At 33.1% G+C, this 15665-nt stretch overlaps 3 protein-coding genes and 1 non-coding gene across 5 annotated transcripts; 2 read left to right on the top strand and 2 right to left on the bottom strand.

Annotated features, from left to right (window-relative positions):
• LOC109328776 lies at nt 541-1104 on the top strand. The gene has a single exon (XM_019562394.1). The coding sequence runs from the start codon at nt 608-610 to the stop codon at nt 983-985; it is 378 nt and encodes a 125-aa protein (XP_019417939.1). The 5' UTR covers nt 541-607; the 3' UTR covers nt 986-1104.
• LOC109327765 (thermospermine synthase ACAULIS5-like) lies at nt 1012-4149 on the bottom strand. Its single transcript, XM_019560915.1, has 11 exons — nt 4019-4149; nt 3752-3818; nt 3514-3608; nt 3245-3347; nt 3069-3157; nt 2382-2538; nt 2149-2224; nt 1975-2033; nt 1758-1894; nt 1428-1644; nt 1012-1113 (listed from the first exon to the last, which is right to left on the bottom strand). The coding sequence occupies exons 1-10, from the start codon at nt 4147-4149 to the stop codon at nt 1566-1568; spliced, it is 993 nt and encodes a 330-aa protein (XP_019416460.1). The 3' UTR covers nt 1012-1113; nt 1428-1565.
• On the bottom strand, nt 6705-6776 carry TRNAD-GUC. The gene has a single exon. It is a non-coding gene; the product is annotated as a tRNA-Asp (tRNA).
• On the top strand, nt 8708-15527 carry LOC109328380 (F-box/LRR-repeat protein 15-like). 2 transcript variants are annotated; one of them, XR_002105435.1, is made up of 18 exons: nt 8708-9279; nt 9543-9804; nt 9922-10054; nt 10326-10422; nt 10508-10705; nt 10789-11059; nt 11142-11240; nt 11338-11426; nt 11572-11671; nt 11754-11924; nt 12181-12330; nt 12633-12793; nt 12875-13073; nt 13382-13842; nt 13924-13987; nt 14536-14622; nt 14783-14930; nt 15111-15527. XR_002105435.1 is itself a non-coding variant. In XM_019561821.1 (17 exons), exons 1-17 carry the CDS (start codon nt 9080-9082, stop codon nt 14852-14854), a joined length of 2814 nt encoding a protein of 937 aa, XP_019417366.1. In that variant the 5' UTR covers nt 8708-9079; the 3' UTR covers nt 14855-15110. The 2 variants fall into 2 exon arrangements, 1 of the variants encoding a protein (XP_019417366.1); XM_019561821.1 differs by lacking the exon at nt 15111-15527 and having other exon boundaries at nt 14783-15110.

Raw genomic sequence — 15665 nt, 5'->3', positions numbered from 1 at the left:
AATTATAGCTGATTATATCTTTCAATCTGATTTTTCTATCTCACTTTGGTATGAGGTGATGTACGCCTTGGAGTTGTGCATAAAAAAATATTCTTATATTTTTTATCCATTCAGTGATATTATATAAAAAATTCCTACCTTTCATTATACTTCCTATGAGGATTCTGTGCAAGGAAAGTTTATAACTTTTATCTTCTTAATTCTTTTTTAAGATTTTGAAAAATAAAAACACACATTTCCATAACCAAATGAAACCCATCTCTACCAATAAGACATTGTGATTTAGTGGTGTAAGGTCTTATTTAATTCTTACAACAATCAAAAAGTCAAAAATTCAATTTTTGGAAGTAACACTTGTTGGAAGGAGCAACTGCGTAACCGGAAAGGAATTAATAATGAACCCCATCTCTCTTGTGGATTTTTTTTAATCCGTATGATAACCTTATCCACCCACTAAGGTAGAGGATCTGCCATGTCATCCAAAAATCTCAAGTTAGCACCTCAAAATCACATCTTTTTCTATCCATTTCTACATCCACTACCCAAGCCTTAGACATTTTTATCAGAATTTTCAAGCAAGGTAAGTAAAACAACAGCAACACAAAAAATGGCTTCTTCTGCTTCCATTTCAATGGTTTTGCCACTAACCTCTGCCACTCAGAACAAGCTGAGTCAACCATCCTCAGGATCCTTTTTCAAGCCATTAAACATAAGACAACAAAAAAGGATCCTTTTCACAAAGCCAGTGTCAAAAACCAAGGTTGGAATTCAAGCATCTTTGAAGGAAAAGGCAGTGACAGCCCTCACAGCTGCTTCATTAACAGCTTCAATGGTGATACCTGAGGTTGCTCATGCAGCAGGATCTGATCTGTCTCCATCTCTCAATAACTTCTTGCTCAGCATTTTTGCTGGCGGGGTTGTGCTAGGTGCCATATTTGGAGCTGTTATTGGTGTTTCCAATTTCGATCCTGTTAAGAGAACTTAGAAGTATGGCTTCTAACCTTAGTTTTCTGTCATTTCCATTGTTTTCATTTTATGGTTCATGTATATGCCACTGGCTACACTATATTTTACTATATCTCCCACCTATGCTTTATCTTTTTAGTTCTTCACCTTATACTTCTTTATTTGAAAAATAGAGAGGAATGTCTCAAAACTTAACTCATGGTAAGAACAAGTTTTCATGAGTTCATCACTTGAATCCATAGAACATTCGAATGATTGAATGAACCTAACTTAAAATTATACAGAACCAATTTGATGAAACAGGTGTAAACTGTAATTTAATTTTCATTGAATAATATTACTTGCATACTTCAACATAAGAGGCTGGTCCCATATGAATTCCATTATTTAATATTCATTTTAATTTGCATCATTGCTTGTACATGTTTTGAGCCCCTCTCAATTCTTATATACTTCTTCACAGTATTGTACTGTATACATCAAAGCATAGTGTGACAAAAATTAATTTGTGCCTTCACATATTGTTAAGTAAAATCTAGACTTGGTACAATACTTTAAAGAGTATACAAGAATTTATCTCCAATCTGCGTTTTGAAACCTCAGAGACCATAAGCCAAGCCATGTCCAGGAATGAATCTAGCATTTTCTTCTGTATACACGTGAGTTTCACTTAGCAGCCTGAAACAACCATGATACCATGTTGCAAATATTTAAAAAGTGAGAATCTTGATATTATTAAAAGTCATGAAAAGTGTTTTGAATGTAGTAAATTACAAGTGAAATGTACTTACGATAGAGAAAGAGTCTTATTCATGGTAGTAGATGAATGGAACCAATTACCATCTAGATAGAATAATTCACCATTTATTCTTGCTTCAATTCTTTTGTCCATTTCCTCAGCACCAATAAATAGTGGCTGGTCTGAAGCCTGATTTTAAAAAGCATATAAATTCCCATGAACAAGCTTATTAAGTAGCAACACACAATCAAATGTTTCATTTTGCTTACCATAATCCATCCCCATGTGTCAGCAAAAGATGGTACATGAGTTGTGTATGCCATTACATCTTCAAAGAAACAAGCACAAGTGCACATAAGAAAAACATGTCTCTAATAACCATAGTACAATGTCCTACTGCATTTGAATAATGAGAACAAGTGTATTGAATTAGAGAACCTTACATTTAAAAACATGTTTGATTGTGTTGTATATTGAAGTGAAGACCTCTTTGTGTGTCAATATACCTGCTGGTCCAGCCTACACATGATAGAATATAATGTGTACATAACATCTTCTTGGAACATAAAAAAACATTCTTGTACACTTTTTAGTTACACCTACTTCATGAAAGAAGACTTGATGTGTTTTAGGAAGTATATGAAAATAATGTAAAGTACTTTGTTAATAATCAAACCTGTGTCACAAAAATGCCATCTTCATTGAGCTTGGGCTTCAGGATATTCTTGTAGAATGATTGTGTATAGAGTTTATAACAAGGCCCACCTTCAACTGGATCTGCCAAATCTCCAACAATGATATCAAACCTCTCATTTCTCTTCTCTAATTCAGCCCTGATATTATTACACAATTCATAATCATGTTTTAGCTTCGTTACCCGAGATCAGCCGAAAAGATATTATTTTCAAAGAAAGAACACCATGTATTCTTTTTTGGAAGTAATTTTCTTTTTAAATGAAAAATGCCCCAGTTTATATGTAGTTTACATATAACATAACAATAAGCTTTTATTTTAAAAATGGGACTTATAATGAGACTTTTAATAGTAATTTAGACAGCTATGTTGATTTATTTTTATCGCTCATATATTTCATCATTTAGGTCTTTAACTTATATTTTATATAGAAAATAAATTTTGTGCATTAAATAAGAAAAAGAAATATCTCTCTTTTTTGCTACCGAGAATCCTCTCACTTTTTAGGTAAAAAATAAACTAATTCATTTTGGAATGTACGTTATCCTCAAAAAATGTCATACACAAAAATCAAAATTTTGAACTTTTAATTTTCCTGGGATCTCACCGGTCTTACATCATTATACTGCAAACAAAAAAATATAAAACATGGGAGGTTGAGGTAGTTACTTGGCATCATTGATGACAAGGTGGAGCTTCTTATGTGCAAAGGCTTCCCTATTTACAGTCAAGTGTTTTCTACAGAAATCGATCACCTCCTGCAATAACAATTAGCAGTACAAATTTTAATACTTTATTTTGAGAATCATTATTATCTTCAAAGATGGTGTATTTTGAATAATAACCTTGTCTATGTCACACATCACCACTCTCTCCAATGACTTGTGTTTGAGGGCTTCCCTTGCACTAGACCCTTCGCCTCCTCCCATTATAAACACTGTTTTGGGGCTGCCTCAATCATTAACACATGCATTCATATATGAAATTAATCACTGCGTTTACCAAAATGCGTAAAACTAGTTTAATATATTCTGTGACCTTGCAACTAATTTATGAGTAGATGGGTGTGTGTGAATTATTTTATGATGATAGTGACCAAGATAAAGAAACTTACTTGGGGTGACATAAAAGAGGAGGGTGAATCAAGCATTCGTGATAAATGAATTCATCTACTTCAGCACTCTGCATCTTCCCATCAATCACCAAGGCCTAATATAATGTAGCATTAATAAACTACTATCACATACATAAAAACTTTACTATGAATCATTTCTTCTTATTTAATAGTACTTATTATAGCTGAAAAAATGAGTTACAAAAGAAGGAAAAGCTAGAAATAGCAGCTTGCAAACCTTTCCAAAATGCTTTGTATCAATGAGAGCAATATCCTGGTAATCGCTAACCCCTCTATGGAGCACGCTATATATTCAAATTGATGCAAAATAGAAATGAGTTAATGTAATTAAATGAAACACGTGAAGTTGAAATTAATTATCTTCTCATCGATTTAACCTCTTTAATTATATTAATCTGGTGGTACTGAATTACAAAAGTACAAGGATTTTCTCTACTAATAAAGAAGCACATGTATGTTCTACTATTTGTTTTTAATAGCGAACCTGTTAAGAGCAAAAGACCATTTAAGATCATCATCAATCACTTCCTCGTACCAAGAAACATCATGGTTCTGATCAATGGCAGTTTCATGGCCAGACTTTGGGGAACTGTTGACATAGAACAACTCACCCATGTTTAGGAATAAGAGAATTTATGATAATTCTCGTACCACAATGGGCTTTTATATATATTATCATCAATCAATTAGTAATAGATAAGAATAAGATATATGATTAAATGCATCGACTCCTCTTATTATATCCCTTCTTTTGTAGTACTTTAATATTTGTCTCTCCACAAGAACAATGACATCACCTTCAAGGTTTTTTAATATAATTCATTCGACAACAAAAAATAAGAGTATGAATCATCAAGTTCATAATTGCTTGACTAAGGCTTAAATTTAATTTTTGTTTTAATTTATAGCAAGATTCTCTTTATGTGGCCTCAACTTTAAATACTTTTTTTCCAAGTGAAACACTAACATGAGTTAGTGTGTAAGATCATACAACACAAGTTATGTCAGAGTTTGAAATTTAATTGTAAATATCAGAGGAGGTTTGAAATTATTTCCCCAAATCCCGTAATTCCTTCAATAGCCGGATAGCCCTCATCATCATACGATTAAATCATTATTCTAAAAGTATATTCAATGAAGTTTGGAAAAGATTATTTAAACATTCAGCCTGTACCTTAAGATTATTTGAGGAACTAACACTTAAAATTGGGGAACACATATATCCATTGATTGAAAAATATACATTAAGTTAAAAAAATTAATAAATTAAATATTTTTCTGACCAATCAAAAACATTCACATAGAAAGTAAATTTTTTGGGACATTTACACTTAAACTTCATAAGAGTAATCGAGGAACTTATACTTAAATTTCATTTACTTGCCTTATGCATTCAATAAAGTTTTTCACTTAACATATTGAAAGATGTCATTATTCAAAATCTCACAAATATATAATTATGTTTTTTTGTACATAAGTATGATTGTTTATTTAAGTTTATCCACATAATTTTAGAAATCATTAAATAATTTGAAAACTTGATATAACTTGACTCTAATTGATCTATTTAAATGCACATTGTATACAATGAGTGAAAAAGAAGGTAAACTATCTCAAAATATTTAGAAAACATGAAAATATAAATTAAAAAGTACGAGAAGAATAGAATAATGCTTGAGGATATTTGTAATAGTTTGAAATATTTCCCCTAAAACCTGTAATTCCTCCTTGACATAGCCCTCATCACCATGAAATTAAATGATTATTCTAAAATTGTGGAAAAAAGACCAGCCGACAACTAAGCGTATAGGTTGAAGGTGAATTGAGGAACTCACAACTAAATTTCATTTACTTGACTTGTGTCTTCAATGAAGTTTTTCAGATAATATATTCAAAGATGTCATATTCAAAACCAGAAAATATGTTATGTATTCACAATATATTAGTTTTCTTGTTACCAATAAGTGTTGTTCTAGTGATGTAATGCTCTATTAGATTGGATCAAAATGTCAAATGTTCAATTATTGAGAGTGACACTTGTTGGAATGGCTAGTTACCCACCAAAAAATGATTAATTTCTTACTTAAAGGTGAGATGATATCATTGATAGTACAAAAAAATATATTATTTTTTTACATTGTTAATAATATATTTTTTGCAATTCACATGTTAACTATTAACTATTATTTACTTTTAAATAAAAATAGTATACATAAATGGTTTATAATATACTAATTGTTTAAAAAAAATACTACAGTAAAAGTAAAAATATTTTAAGCTCATCCAAAATCCCCAAACACACAGGTACCCCTCCATCTATTTCTTATATTAAAGGCTTATTTCTGAAGTTATTTAGATAATTTAAGAAATCATTAAAGTTATATAAAAATTTGACATATTATACTATAATAACAATTTTAAACATGCATTGAAAACCATATTAAATAAAAATATATTTGAAAAAAATGAGTACTGAATAAAAATATTGGTAAAAAATAGTGTGTTAATATTTGTTAGGTTTCTAAAAGATAAAGTTAAATAAACTAAAATATGGAAAACACCTCTCATATTTGTTTTTTCATCAAATATAATATACGTTATTTTATTAAAATGTTATTAACCTCTGAATTTATTATAGATGAACATGACTTAAATTTTCTTTTTATATGAAAAAATACTTTATTTTAAGTATATTTTTTCACATCACTTCCCATAAGTGAAAACAAAGCAACCATTGTATGATATACATAGAAATGTAGAATATAAGAGACTTCAAAACCATATATTTCATGGCCTCAACCTAATTCTGTTCACAAACAAACCCTTAATAAATCAATTAAGAATGAGCAAACATGAAAGCTATGCACTAAAGAATTAATTCTATCTCCAAATTTCCCCAATTTCGAGTGCATTTTTAAAACTTAAGAAACAATATCTACGTTTGATTTGATGTTTTTCCATTTCTAACGAACACAGCGCGTTTCGATTTATATGATGTTGAATATTGGAAAGATTTACAAGTTATTTACAGTTATGTTTTGAAATGTCTTAAAGCGAGAAATTAAAGGTTCAAAACAGAACAGCTTCAGCGTTGGTACTTAGAAAGACACGCGCCTCTCAGAACTATTGGCTGAAAACGACGTCGTTTCAAAATATCAGAAAAAGAAAATCGCCGTTGCCGGGGATCGAACCCGGATCACCCGCGTGACAAGCGGGAATACTTACCACTATACTACAACGACTTGGTTGATAATTTAATCATTTTCATTTTACATGATATTACCTAAATGTATTGTGCTCTTGTCAGAAAATCCTAATGTCATAGAAATACATGTTAATGAAATCATAAGCAATCACATTAGTCACTGAATTTAAATAACTAATATGATGGTTATTCACAATGTTAGGGATTAATATGACCATGTTTTTTAATTCAGGGACTACAACATAGTTTCTTAAATTTAGGACTAATATGACAACTACTTACAGTATGAGAGAGGCTGTGATTTAGTACTTAATATCTAATTAACTATAAACATGAGAGCCATGCGTTTAATTGAAGAAGATATAGTTTAGAGTGCAGCAATTACAGACGCTGTTCATTATGGTAGACTTGGCATTGCAAGAGGGATGAAGATCACATATCTTCAGCGGCGTCTCATTTCTTGTTCCTCTTCTAAGCCAATCACATATTAACACATGAATGAAAGATTGAGACACCGTTTGGAAAAGGTGATCTCTGTCCATCACAAGAGGGTGTTCGTTTGACAAGGTCAGAACTTAGAAACCACATTTTGCTTTCTGTTTCAACATATATTCATTTTAACCAAAATTTCTCTTCATTCCTCATCGTCTGCAATCTAACTACAGGTTGCATTTGTATATAACAAGGTTCAAAAATTGAAGAGTGAAGGTCTAGAAGAAGAAGAAGAACTCAACAAGAAATTGGAACTTCTTAAAGTGAACAAATAGTAAACATGCATGAATGTTTATTCATTAACAGTTGAATGTATTTTACTATGTATTAAACTAAGTAAGAGATGCATGATGGGTTGATTTATATCATAGGAATCATACACCATGGGTACTTCTCATTAGCATGGGCAATGATGTCATTTGTGTTATCTATTGCACTAAACTTATAGTAAAAAGGTACCTTTATGAATCTTTTTCGGCAGAACAACAATGTGATGTATACAATTACAACTTCTGTAAATTAATATTTCTCACTGCGTCAACGCTTAAATACTGAAATCTAATGAACTCAGATTCCAGTTAAAAACAACAATTTACATGTATACCATAGATCCAAGCCTATATACCTTTGATGTTCCTAAAGATATGAACCACATTGATTACCTAATCATCATATTTTAGCTAAATGATGAATATTAAAAGATAAATGTCTATGTCTTTTTAAATAATGTAATACTTAACTAACTTTTAATATTAACTATTTATATAGTTGTTCGACTCGTTTTATTGTTTTTATACTTTATATGTGACCAATATTATTACAATAGTCAAGGATGTAACTACATGATGTATGATATCTAATGATGATGATGAACATTCCTTAGTTGTTAAAAGTAACTAAAACATATGTGTCATATATTTAAAAGCTTAGTCTCACTTATTTGTTTATTTAAAAACATGTTATGATATAATATCTTTAAATAAGTCAACATATATGTTATTAAATAAGTTAACATTTATACTTTTAAATATACTTATCAAACATTAATAATTAAATTATAATTTTATATATATATTTTATATTAAAATTTCATATGAAAATATTATTACATAATATAAATAAATAAATCAATTACTGTTAACAAGTCTTTTAAATTTGTAATGAGTTAAGCTAAAATGACTTTTTAAAAAAACTTAAAAAGTATTATATAATTTGATTGGCTATAGGCCAAGAAATAAATCTAGATAGTGTGACTGGTTTCCAACCCTAATATCCACCCAAATTGTCAAAGTTAGAGAATGGAAACGTGTCAATTTTCGACCAAACTTAAGTTTTGTCCAAATTGAATTACAATAATAAATAAAGTCAACAAATGATTCATTTTAAAGAAATAAAATTGGTAAAAAAGTTAAATACAAAATGAAGATTTAAAATCAGTTTTATCTTTCTCACAAAAAGGAGACATCATCGTTTCGTCCCTGTTGGCAGCACTATGTAGACGGGAAAAGAGACAAGAAACACTGCAACGCAATTTCAAAATGAACACGCCAAAGCGCAATTTGGAAAAAGAGAGAAGAAAAAAAAAGAATAATAAAAGCATAGTCTAAAGTTCTAAAACGCTGTCGTCGCATGTCCCAGTCTCTCATTTCATTCGCTTTCCTCATACACAAAAAACACATATTATAAATCACAACAAAGTAGATTCCAAAATCTAATCAGATCCATTGAATTCTCTCTATTCTCCACTTATGAGTTCCTATTTATGATAAGCAACAACAAAAAAGGAAGAGCTAGGGTTTGTAAGTTGTAACGATCTCGTTTTGAAGCTGAGGCTTTGATCTCGACGCAATGGAAGACAAAGTCGTTTCGGGAAACGACAATGCTTTGATGTCGTTTCAAAATGAGATGGTACGAGCGTGTTCGTTAGCCTCTTGCTCTAACCGGCGCCGTTCCCATGGAGAGAGTAGCTCCGCTTCTGCTGTTGTCGATGCCGCCAATGACAATCGTGATTCTCACAATAAGCGCATCAAAATTTACTATGACTTCGAGTGAGTTCTTTTCTGTTTATTTTTCGATTAAGGAATATATGATTCTGTGTTTGATTGTTATTTATATTTCTACTTTGTTTCAGTGGAATTTAACAATTGCGTTGATTATAGGCTTAGGCTGGTAGTTTAGTGAATTCTCTTAAGTTTTTTAAGGCAGGAGTTGCTTTATAAACCTTTAATTGATGTTGAATTGTGAAGTGGAAACTGGAGTAGTGTATGATATGGTGAAATTTTATATAACAATGTATGATTGTGTTTTGCAGTGGCTTTCATTCTGAAACTGCAGCCGCATCTTCAAATACCGGGACATCTAGGGCACCTGCTGACTATGGTGATTATGATCATCTTCGAGGCTCGCCTCTTCACCCTACCAATGATGGTGAAGATTTTGGGATGGTGTCTACAGGTGAGGACAATAACTTCGATTCTAGTCTTGTGAAAGTCAACGAAGGGGATGACTGTGACATTTCAGAAGTAGAGGATGCAAAGGGCACAATAGATCTTTCGGATGACTTGTTGCATATGGTATGCATCTGAGAAAATAATAATTTTTGCTCTCTTTGTTTCTCTTTTAATTGAATTTTGCTTCTAATTACTGATAAAGATTTTAAATTCTCCTCTTCTCTGTCCCATGTAATGTAGGTTTTCTCATTTTTGGATCATACCAATCTGTGCAAAGCTGCTTCAGTCTGTAGGAAATGGCGATCTGCTAGTGCTCATGAAGATTTCTGGAAGAGATTGAATTTTGAAAATTGGAAAATATCTGCAGAGCAATGTGAGCCTTTTAACATTCAAATTGTGTCATATGTTATAAAAAAATCAGTATTTACAATACACATGTTATAATAAATCACTATTAAAATTTAAACATTTCTGGAAGAGTTTGAGTACATACCATTACATATAACAAAGTTGTTGCAGCAAACCTTTTAACATTCAACTATGAGTACGGAATCATGCTTTGGGTCCCATGTAGAAGGCCCACTTCATTAATACTTTTTTTTTCATTCTTAAATGTGCTGATTACAAACTTTGTGGATTTACAGTTGAGGGCATATGTAGGCGGTATCCTAATGCCATGGCAGTGAGCATATCTGGTCCTGAAACTTATGTGCTTGCCATGAAGGCTATCTCTTTGTTAAGGTACATAGCTTCTGTTGTATTTTATGCAGTCATTAGTCAATTGAGTTTTCCGTGGCCCCAGCTAATTCTGTATCCTCATTTTCAGAAATCTCGAGGTTTTAAAATTGGGAGGAGGACACATAGATGATAGTTTTTTCCATGCTTTGGCCGATAGTTCTATGTTGAAAAAACTGAGAATCAGTCATGCTACACTTCGTGGTGGTGTTCTGGACATACCTATTTATCATGACAGGTTATGTCATCTTAAATTAAAAAAATGCCGTGTGATGGGCATAACAGTCAGGTGAATGTGTTTTGATGCTTAACCAACATTTAGATGTCTCTTTACCAATGAGCTAAAATGTGATAGTGTTTATTATTTTTCAGGTGCCCACTACTTGAAACATTGTCATTAAAGCGCAGTAACATGGTTCAGGTTGTTCTTAATTGCCCGCTTTTGCAAAAACTTGACATAGGCTCTTGCCACAAGCTTCCTGATTCTGCAATACGCTTAGCTGCAACTTCATGCCCACAATTAGTGTCGTTGAATATGTCTAATTGTTCATGCGCTACTGATGAAACGCTAGTTGAAATATCCCAGACTTGTGCTGGTCTTAATTTCCTTGATGCATCTTACTGCCAAAACATAACCTTGGAGGTATGTTTTTGAGTCAATAACAACTTGTTGACTGTGTAGATTCAGTCTGACTTTGTTTGACATGCTTGTTTCCTCTTTGAAGTCTGTTAGACTGCCCATGTTGACAGTTCTTAAGCTTCACAGCTGTGAGGGCATCACTTCAGCTTCAATGACTGCAATATCTCATAGTTCTCTGTTGGAGGTGTGTAACTTGTTCTGTCCTAGGCACTGATACAGATATTAATGATTAATCTAAATTCTTGAGTACTTATGAGTAAGTGATGTCACTCCTATCGCAGGTCTTGGAGCTTTATAATTGTAATCTATTGACTTCAGTGTCTTTGAATCTTCCACATCTGCAGACTATTAGATTAGTACACTGCCGCAAGTATGCTGTCACTTCATTTTTCCTCCCCGGAAATTTAATATATTTTCATCTGGTGTTCACTTCTCTCATGCTTCATTTCACATCATATCCAGTTCTCTAGTGTTTTCATTTGTAATTTCATTTGTAAAATTGTTTTCCTTCGCAGATTTACTGATTTGAACTTGAGGGCTATAATGCTCTCTTCTATGCTGGTGTCCAACTGCCCTGCGCTCCAGCGCATCAACATCACTTCAAATTCTCTTCAAGTATGTCGTAATTGGCTTTCATTTTTCGTTCCCATACTCGTGTACGCTTTAGAAGTCTAAATGGTGGACTGTGGTAATGCAGAAATTAACAATGCCTAAGCAGGGCAGCTTAAACACACTAGCTCTGCAATGCCAATCTCTACAAGAAGTGGACCTCTCTGAGTGTGAATCTTTGACAAACTCTCTATGTGATGTTTTTAGTGATGGTGGAGGATGCCTGATGCTGAAATTGTTAGTTCTTGATAGTTGCGAGGTATGTGAATAAGTTATTGTTTGCCATTTGCTGGGTTCACTTTCCTGAATTTGCTTATGTATCATCTATGCTAGTAGTATGGACTAATGGATGTCATGGATTATATTTGTTTAGCTTGTTATCTTATTTGATAACTGTCCATAACTCCATATTGTGAATTTCAAGTTGAAAATCTGCCCTATAAAGTTATTAGTAATAATATTGTTGATCGTTATTTTTAAACCTTGTCTAACCTATGGTGTTTTGATGAATTCAGAGTTTGACATCAGTTCGATTCACCAGTACCTCTTTAGTCAGTCTCTCCCTTGGTGGTTGCCCAATAACAAGTCTCGATCTCGCATGTCCTAACCTTGAGAAAGTTATTTTGGATGGTTGTGATCATTTGGAAAGAGCATCATTTTGTCCTGTAAGTGGTGCTATCGATTTATTAGGTTCTTTCTATTATATTTTGAAGGACATGAAACTTAAATTCTGTGTGCTTGTGTGTTTTTATGTTCCCATTCTTTAAGAAAAAGATTATATTTTCCTTGCAAGACAAATGAGTTTCTACACTTATCTAATGACATTTGTAGGGTGCTTTACTGTTGTTGGGTTAAAAAGGGCTTTGGCCTGGGTGAAAGAAATAAACTCAAGGAGTTGAACTTTTTATTAGTCTGATTTACTGTAGCTAGAGGGTAAGTGCTTTCTTTTTATTCACTTGTTTCTCAGGTTGGTCTTCGGTCTCTCAACTTAGGAATATGCCCAAAGTTGAACATGCTCAGCATTGAAGCACCATTTATGGTCTCACTCGAGTTGAAAGGATGTGGCTTACTATCCAAAGCATTCATTAATTGTCCACTCCTAACGTCTCTGGATGCTTCCTTTTGCAGGTCATGTTGTGTTTGATGTTTTCTTAGGTATTGTCCTTGTATGCCAAATTGTCAGCTCACATTTGTTGTTTGGAATTACAGCCAACTAACAGACGAGGACTTCTCTGCGACAACTGCATCATGCCCACTAATTGAATCATTAATACTGATGTCTTGTGCATCAATTGGTTTGGATGGACTCCGTTCTCTGTATTGGCTTCCACATTTAAATGTCCTTGACTTATCATACACTTTCTTGGTAAACTTGCAGCCTGTTTTTGAATCTTGTTCACGGCTAAAGGTAAGAGTTACCCTTCCTTGTTTTTTCTATCATTATTTATTTTCAGGTACTAGATTCTTTTGGTTGAGTCTTATGATGTTAGCAGTGCCAATGAGCTAGGTTTTTACTAGTGTACTACTGTAGTACTTCTTATAAATAGGACTATTTGGTCTGTGGCTAGTGTTTTGTACTCATCTCATATCATTGTATCATTATGATTTCAGCTATTCACTGTCTGTTTTCCTTTCCACTTCTTTCCGTGTTCAACATTTTACATCACTGATGTCTTCACCTTTCTGATATTCCTTCTTTTTGTCTGTTTCATGAAGGTATTAAAGTTGCAGGCATGCAAATATCTCACTGACACATCACTCGAACCTCTTTACAAAGAAAGTGCTTTACCAGCACTTCAGGAGTTGGACTTGTCTTATGGAACTCTCTGCCAGTCTGCCATAGAGGAGCTTCTTGCTTCCTGCACAAACCTCATACATGTAAGCTTGAATGGCTGTGTGAATATGCATGATTTGAATTGGGGGTGCAGACACACTTGTGGTCAGATTGACGAGTTGGGTGTTGTTAACACACCATTTGGAGCTACCCCTGAGAAGATACGTGAAGCAAGTGAGCAGTCCACCCGCTTACTGCAGAATCTCAACTGTGTCGGATGTCCTAATATTAGGAAGGTTGCAATTCCACATTGTTTCCATTTATTATTTTTAAACCTTTCACTCTCAGCAAATTTGAAGGAGGTTGATGTCACTTGTCTCAACCTGTGCTTTCTTAATTTAAGGTATGGTTCACTCTCTTATAAATGTACATGGTTTTGTCCTTCTCACATCAGATCTGATAATGTTTTAACTTCTATTCTCAGCAATTGTCGCTCTTTGGAAATTTTGAAGTTAGTGTGTCCGAGATTGGCCACTCTATTCCTTCAGGTATTAGTCTTCTCTGTTAATTTTAATCTGTGATGCAGTCATACTGATTTGAATATTGATTTTTCATTGGGGTGCTAGATGTTGCTATTTAGATATGCTTTATTATACTATGTCATGTTTTTTGCATTACGACACCTTACCTTGGGTTTGCCTCATTCTCTTGCCTTGGATTGCTTGGCCAATAATTTAGGCTTCTGCTAAACTGACAGTCTGACGTGTGACATAAGTCTTTTTTATGGGAAAATGTTCAGGTCTGGGATTTGTTTTTTGTCATTCACCAGAACTACAGCATGTGTAATATGAATGGTGTTTTTTGTGTTATCTATCTCGCAGTTATTGTTTCAATCTATTTAAATCGTTGCATTCATCAATATTTGAAGTGGATTATGGGTTTATTATCACTAATAACTTCTAGTATAAATGCAAATCTACTCATCAATATTTGAATTATTGTTTCATAAAACAAATGAGTGCACGTCATACTTCATCAATTTGTTTCAATCTATTTGTTTTTATCAATATTGTGGTTTGGAAATTTGTGTTTTTAGTATTGCAATGTTGATGAGGAAGTTCTTGAAGCTGCTATATCAAAATGCTCTATGCTGGAGACTCTTGATGTTCGCTTCTGTCCAAAGGTGGGAGAAACTCATTTTTTATATTCTTTCAGTGTTTGATAGATGCTTTTAGTGATTTTAGCTAATTAACCTTTTCATAGATAATGATAGGATAGTGTTTGACTATTGTTTGTGGTCATGTTCTGAAACTATTTTTTATACACTTTATGGTACTCCACAGATATGCTCAATGAGTATGGGGAGGTTACGTGCAGCATGTCCTAGTTTAAAGCGTATATACAGCACCTCGTGAAGCTGATGTACTCTCTGACCAAGGATATCATGTTTTTTTTCCAGTGCTTGTTTTACTTGGGGTGAAGGCATGCTAGGTAATAAATCTGGTTATTCCTCATGTATTATATACATGGCTAATTTATTTCATTGTCTGTGTTTGTTCGGCATATTTAAAGCATGTAACTATCCTTTGTATTTTGCAATAATTTATCTTTGTAAAACTTACTAATGTTGTAGAACATATAGTTCAAATTTTAATGCATATTTTATATCAGCCTAATGAGTCCTGTGATGTTCTGATGAATACTTGTTCCTTTGTCCATAGCATGCATTGATACTGTAAGTTATATTATGATCGTCTTTAAAGTAGTGTAGAAATCTTCGACAACTGTCTTTGCATGAACCACTTGCAACGGCCACCTCTAATAGAAAAGCTTCATCACAGAACTACCTCTAACCTCTGCCATCCATCGCCGCATTCTCACCTGCACCTCAGTGTTACCACCATTGATTGTTGTCTTGTATCATCATCGGGCCACTGTAGCTAAAACGTCATCTTCATTCAGATATATGACCAACATGGTTCAGAGCCCCATGGTCCACACTCCCCACTGTATAGCTAAAACGTCTGTGATGAAACCTTTCTATTAAATCCACATTCAGATGTACGACCACTGTAGTTGAATTGCCACATTTCTCTTTTATCTCATCATCCGTCATTTGACATCTGTTAGATAAAAAGTATTTACTGGTTCTAACTACTGCGAAGTCCCATAAAATGATCCTTAACTATGACAGAAGTTTGACATCGATATACATCAATTAATAAT

Source organism: Lupinus angustifolius, chromosome LG15 (genome assembly GCF_001865875.1).
Source record: "Lupinus angustifolius cultivar Tanjil chromosome LG15, LupAngTanjil_v1.0, whole genome shotgun sequence".
Taxonomy (NCBI): domain Eukaryota; kingdom Viridiplantae; phylum Streptophyta; class Magnoliopsida; order Fabales; family Fabaceae; genus Lupinus; species Lupinus angustifolius.
The sequence above is the reverse complement of the archived record's forward strand: the minus strand, read 5'-3'. Positions and strand labels throughout refer to the sequence as shown.

Coding starts and splice junctions, on each gene's coding strand:
- LOC109328776 (XM_019562394.1), top strand. CDS start 608: ATGGCTTCTTCTGCTTCCATTTCAATGGTTTTGCCACTAACCTCTGCC.
- LOC109327765 (XM_019560915.1), bottom strand. CDS start 4,149: ATGGGTGAGTTGTTCTATGTCAACAGTTCCCCAAAGTCTGGCCATGAA. Junction 3,348..3,513: donor CCTCTTTTATGTCACCCCAA/GTAAGTTTCTTT, acceptor TGATTGAGGCAG/CCCCAAAACAGTGTTTATAA. Junction 1,895..1,974: donor ACACATGGGGATGGATTATG/GTAAGCAAAATG, acceptor TTTTAAAATCAG/GCTTCAGACCAGCCACTATT.
- LOC109328380 (XM_019561821.1), top strand. CDS start 9,080: ATGGAAGACAAAGTCGTTTCGGGAAACGACAATGCTTTGATGTCGTTT. Junction 11,060..11,141: donor GCCAAAACATAACCTTGGAG/GTATGTTTTTGA, acceptor TCCTCTTTGAAG/TCTGTTAGACTGCCCATGTT. Junction 12,794..12,874: donor CTGGATGCTTCCTTTTGCAG/GTCATGTTGTGT, acceptor TTGGAATTACAG/CCAACTAACAGACGAGGACT.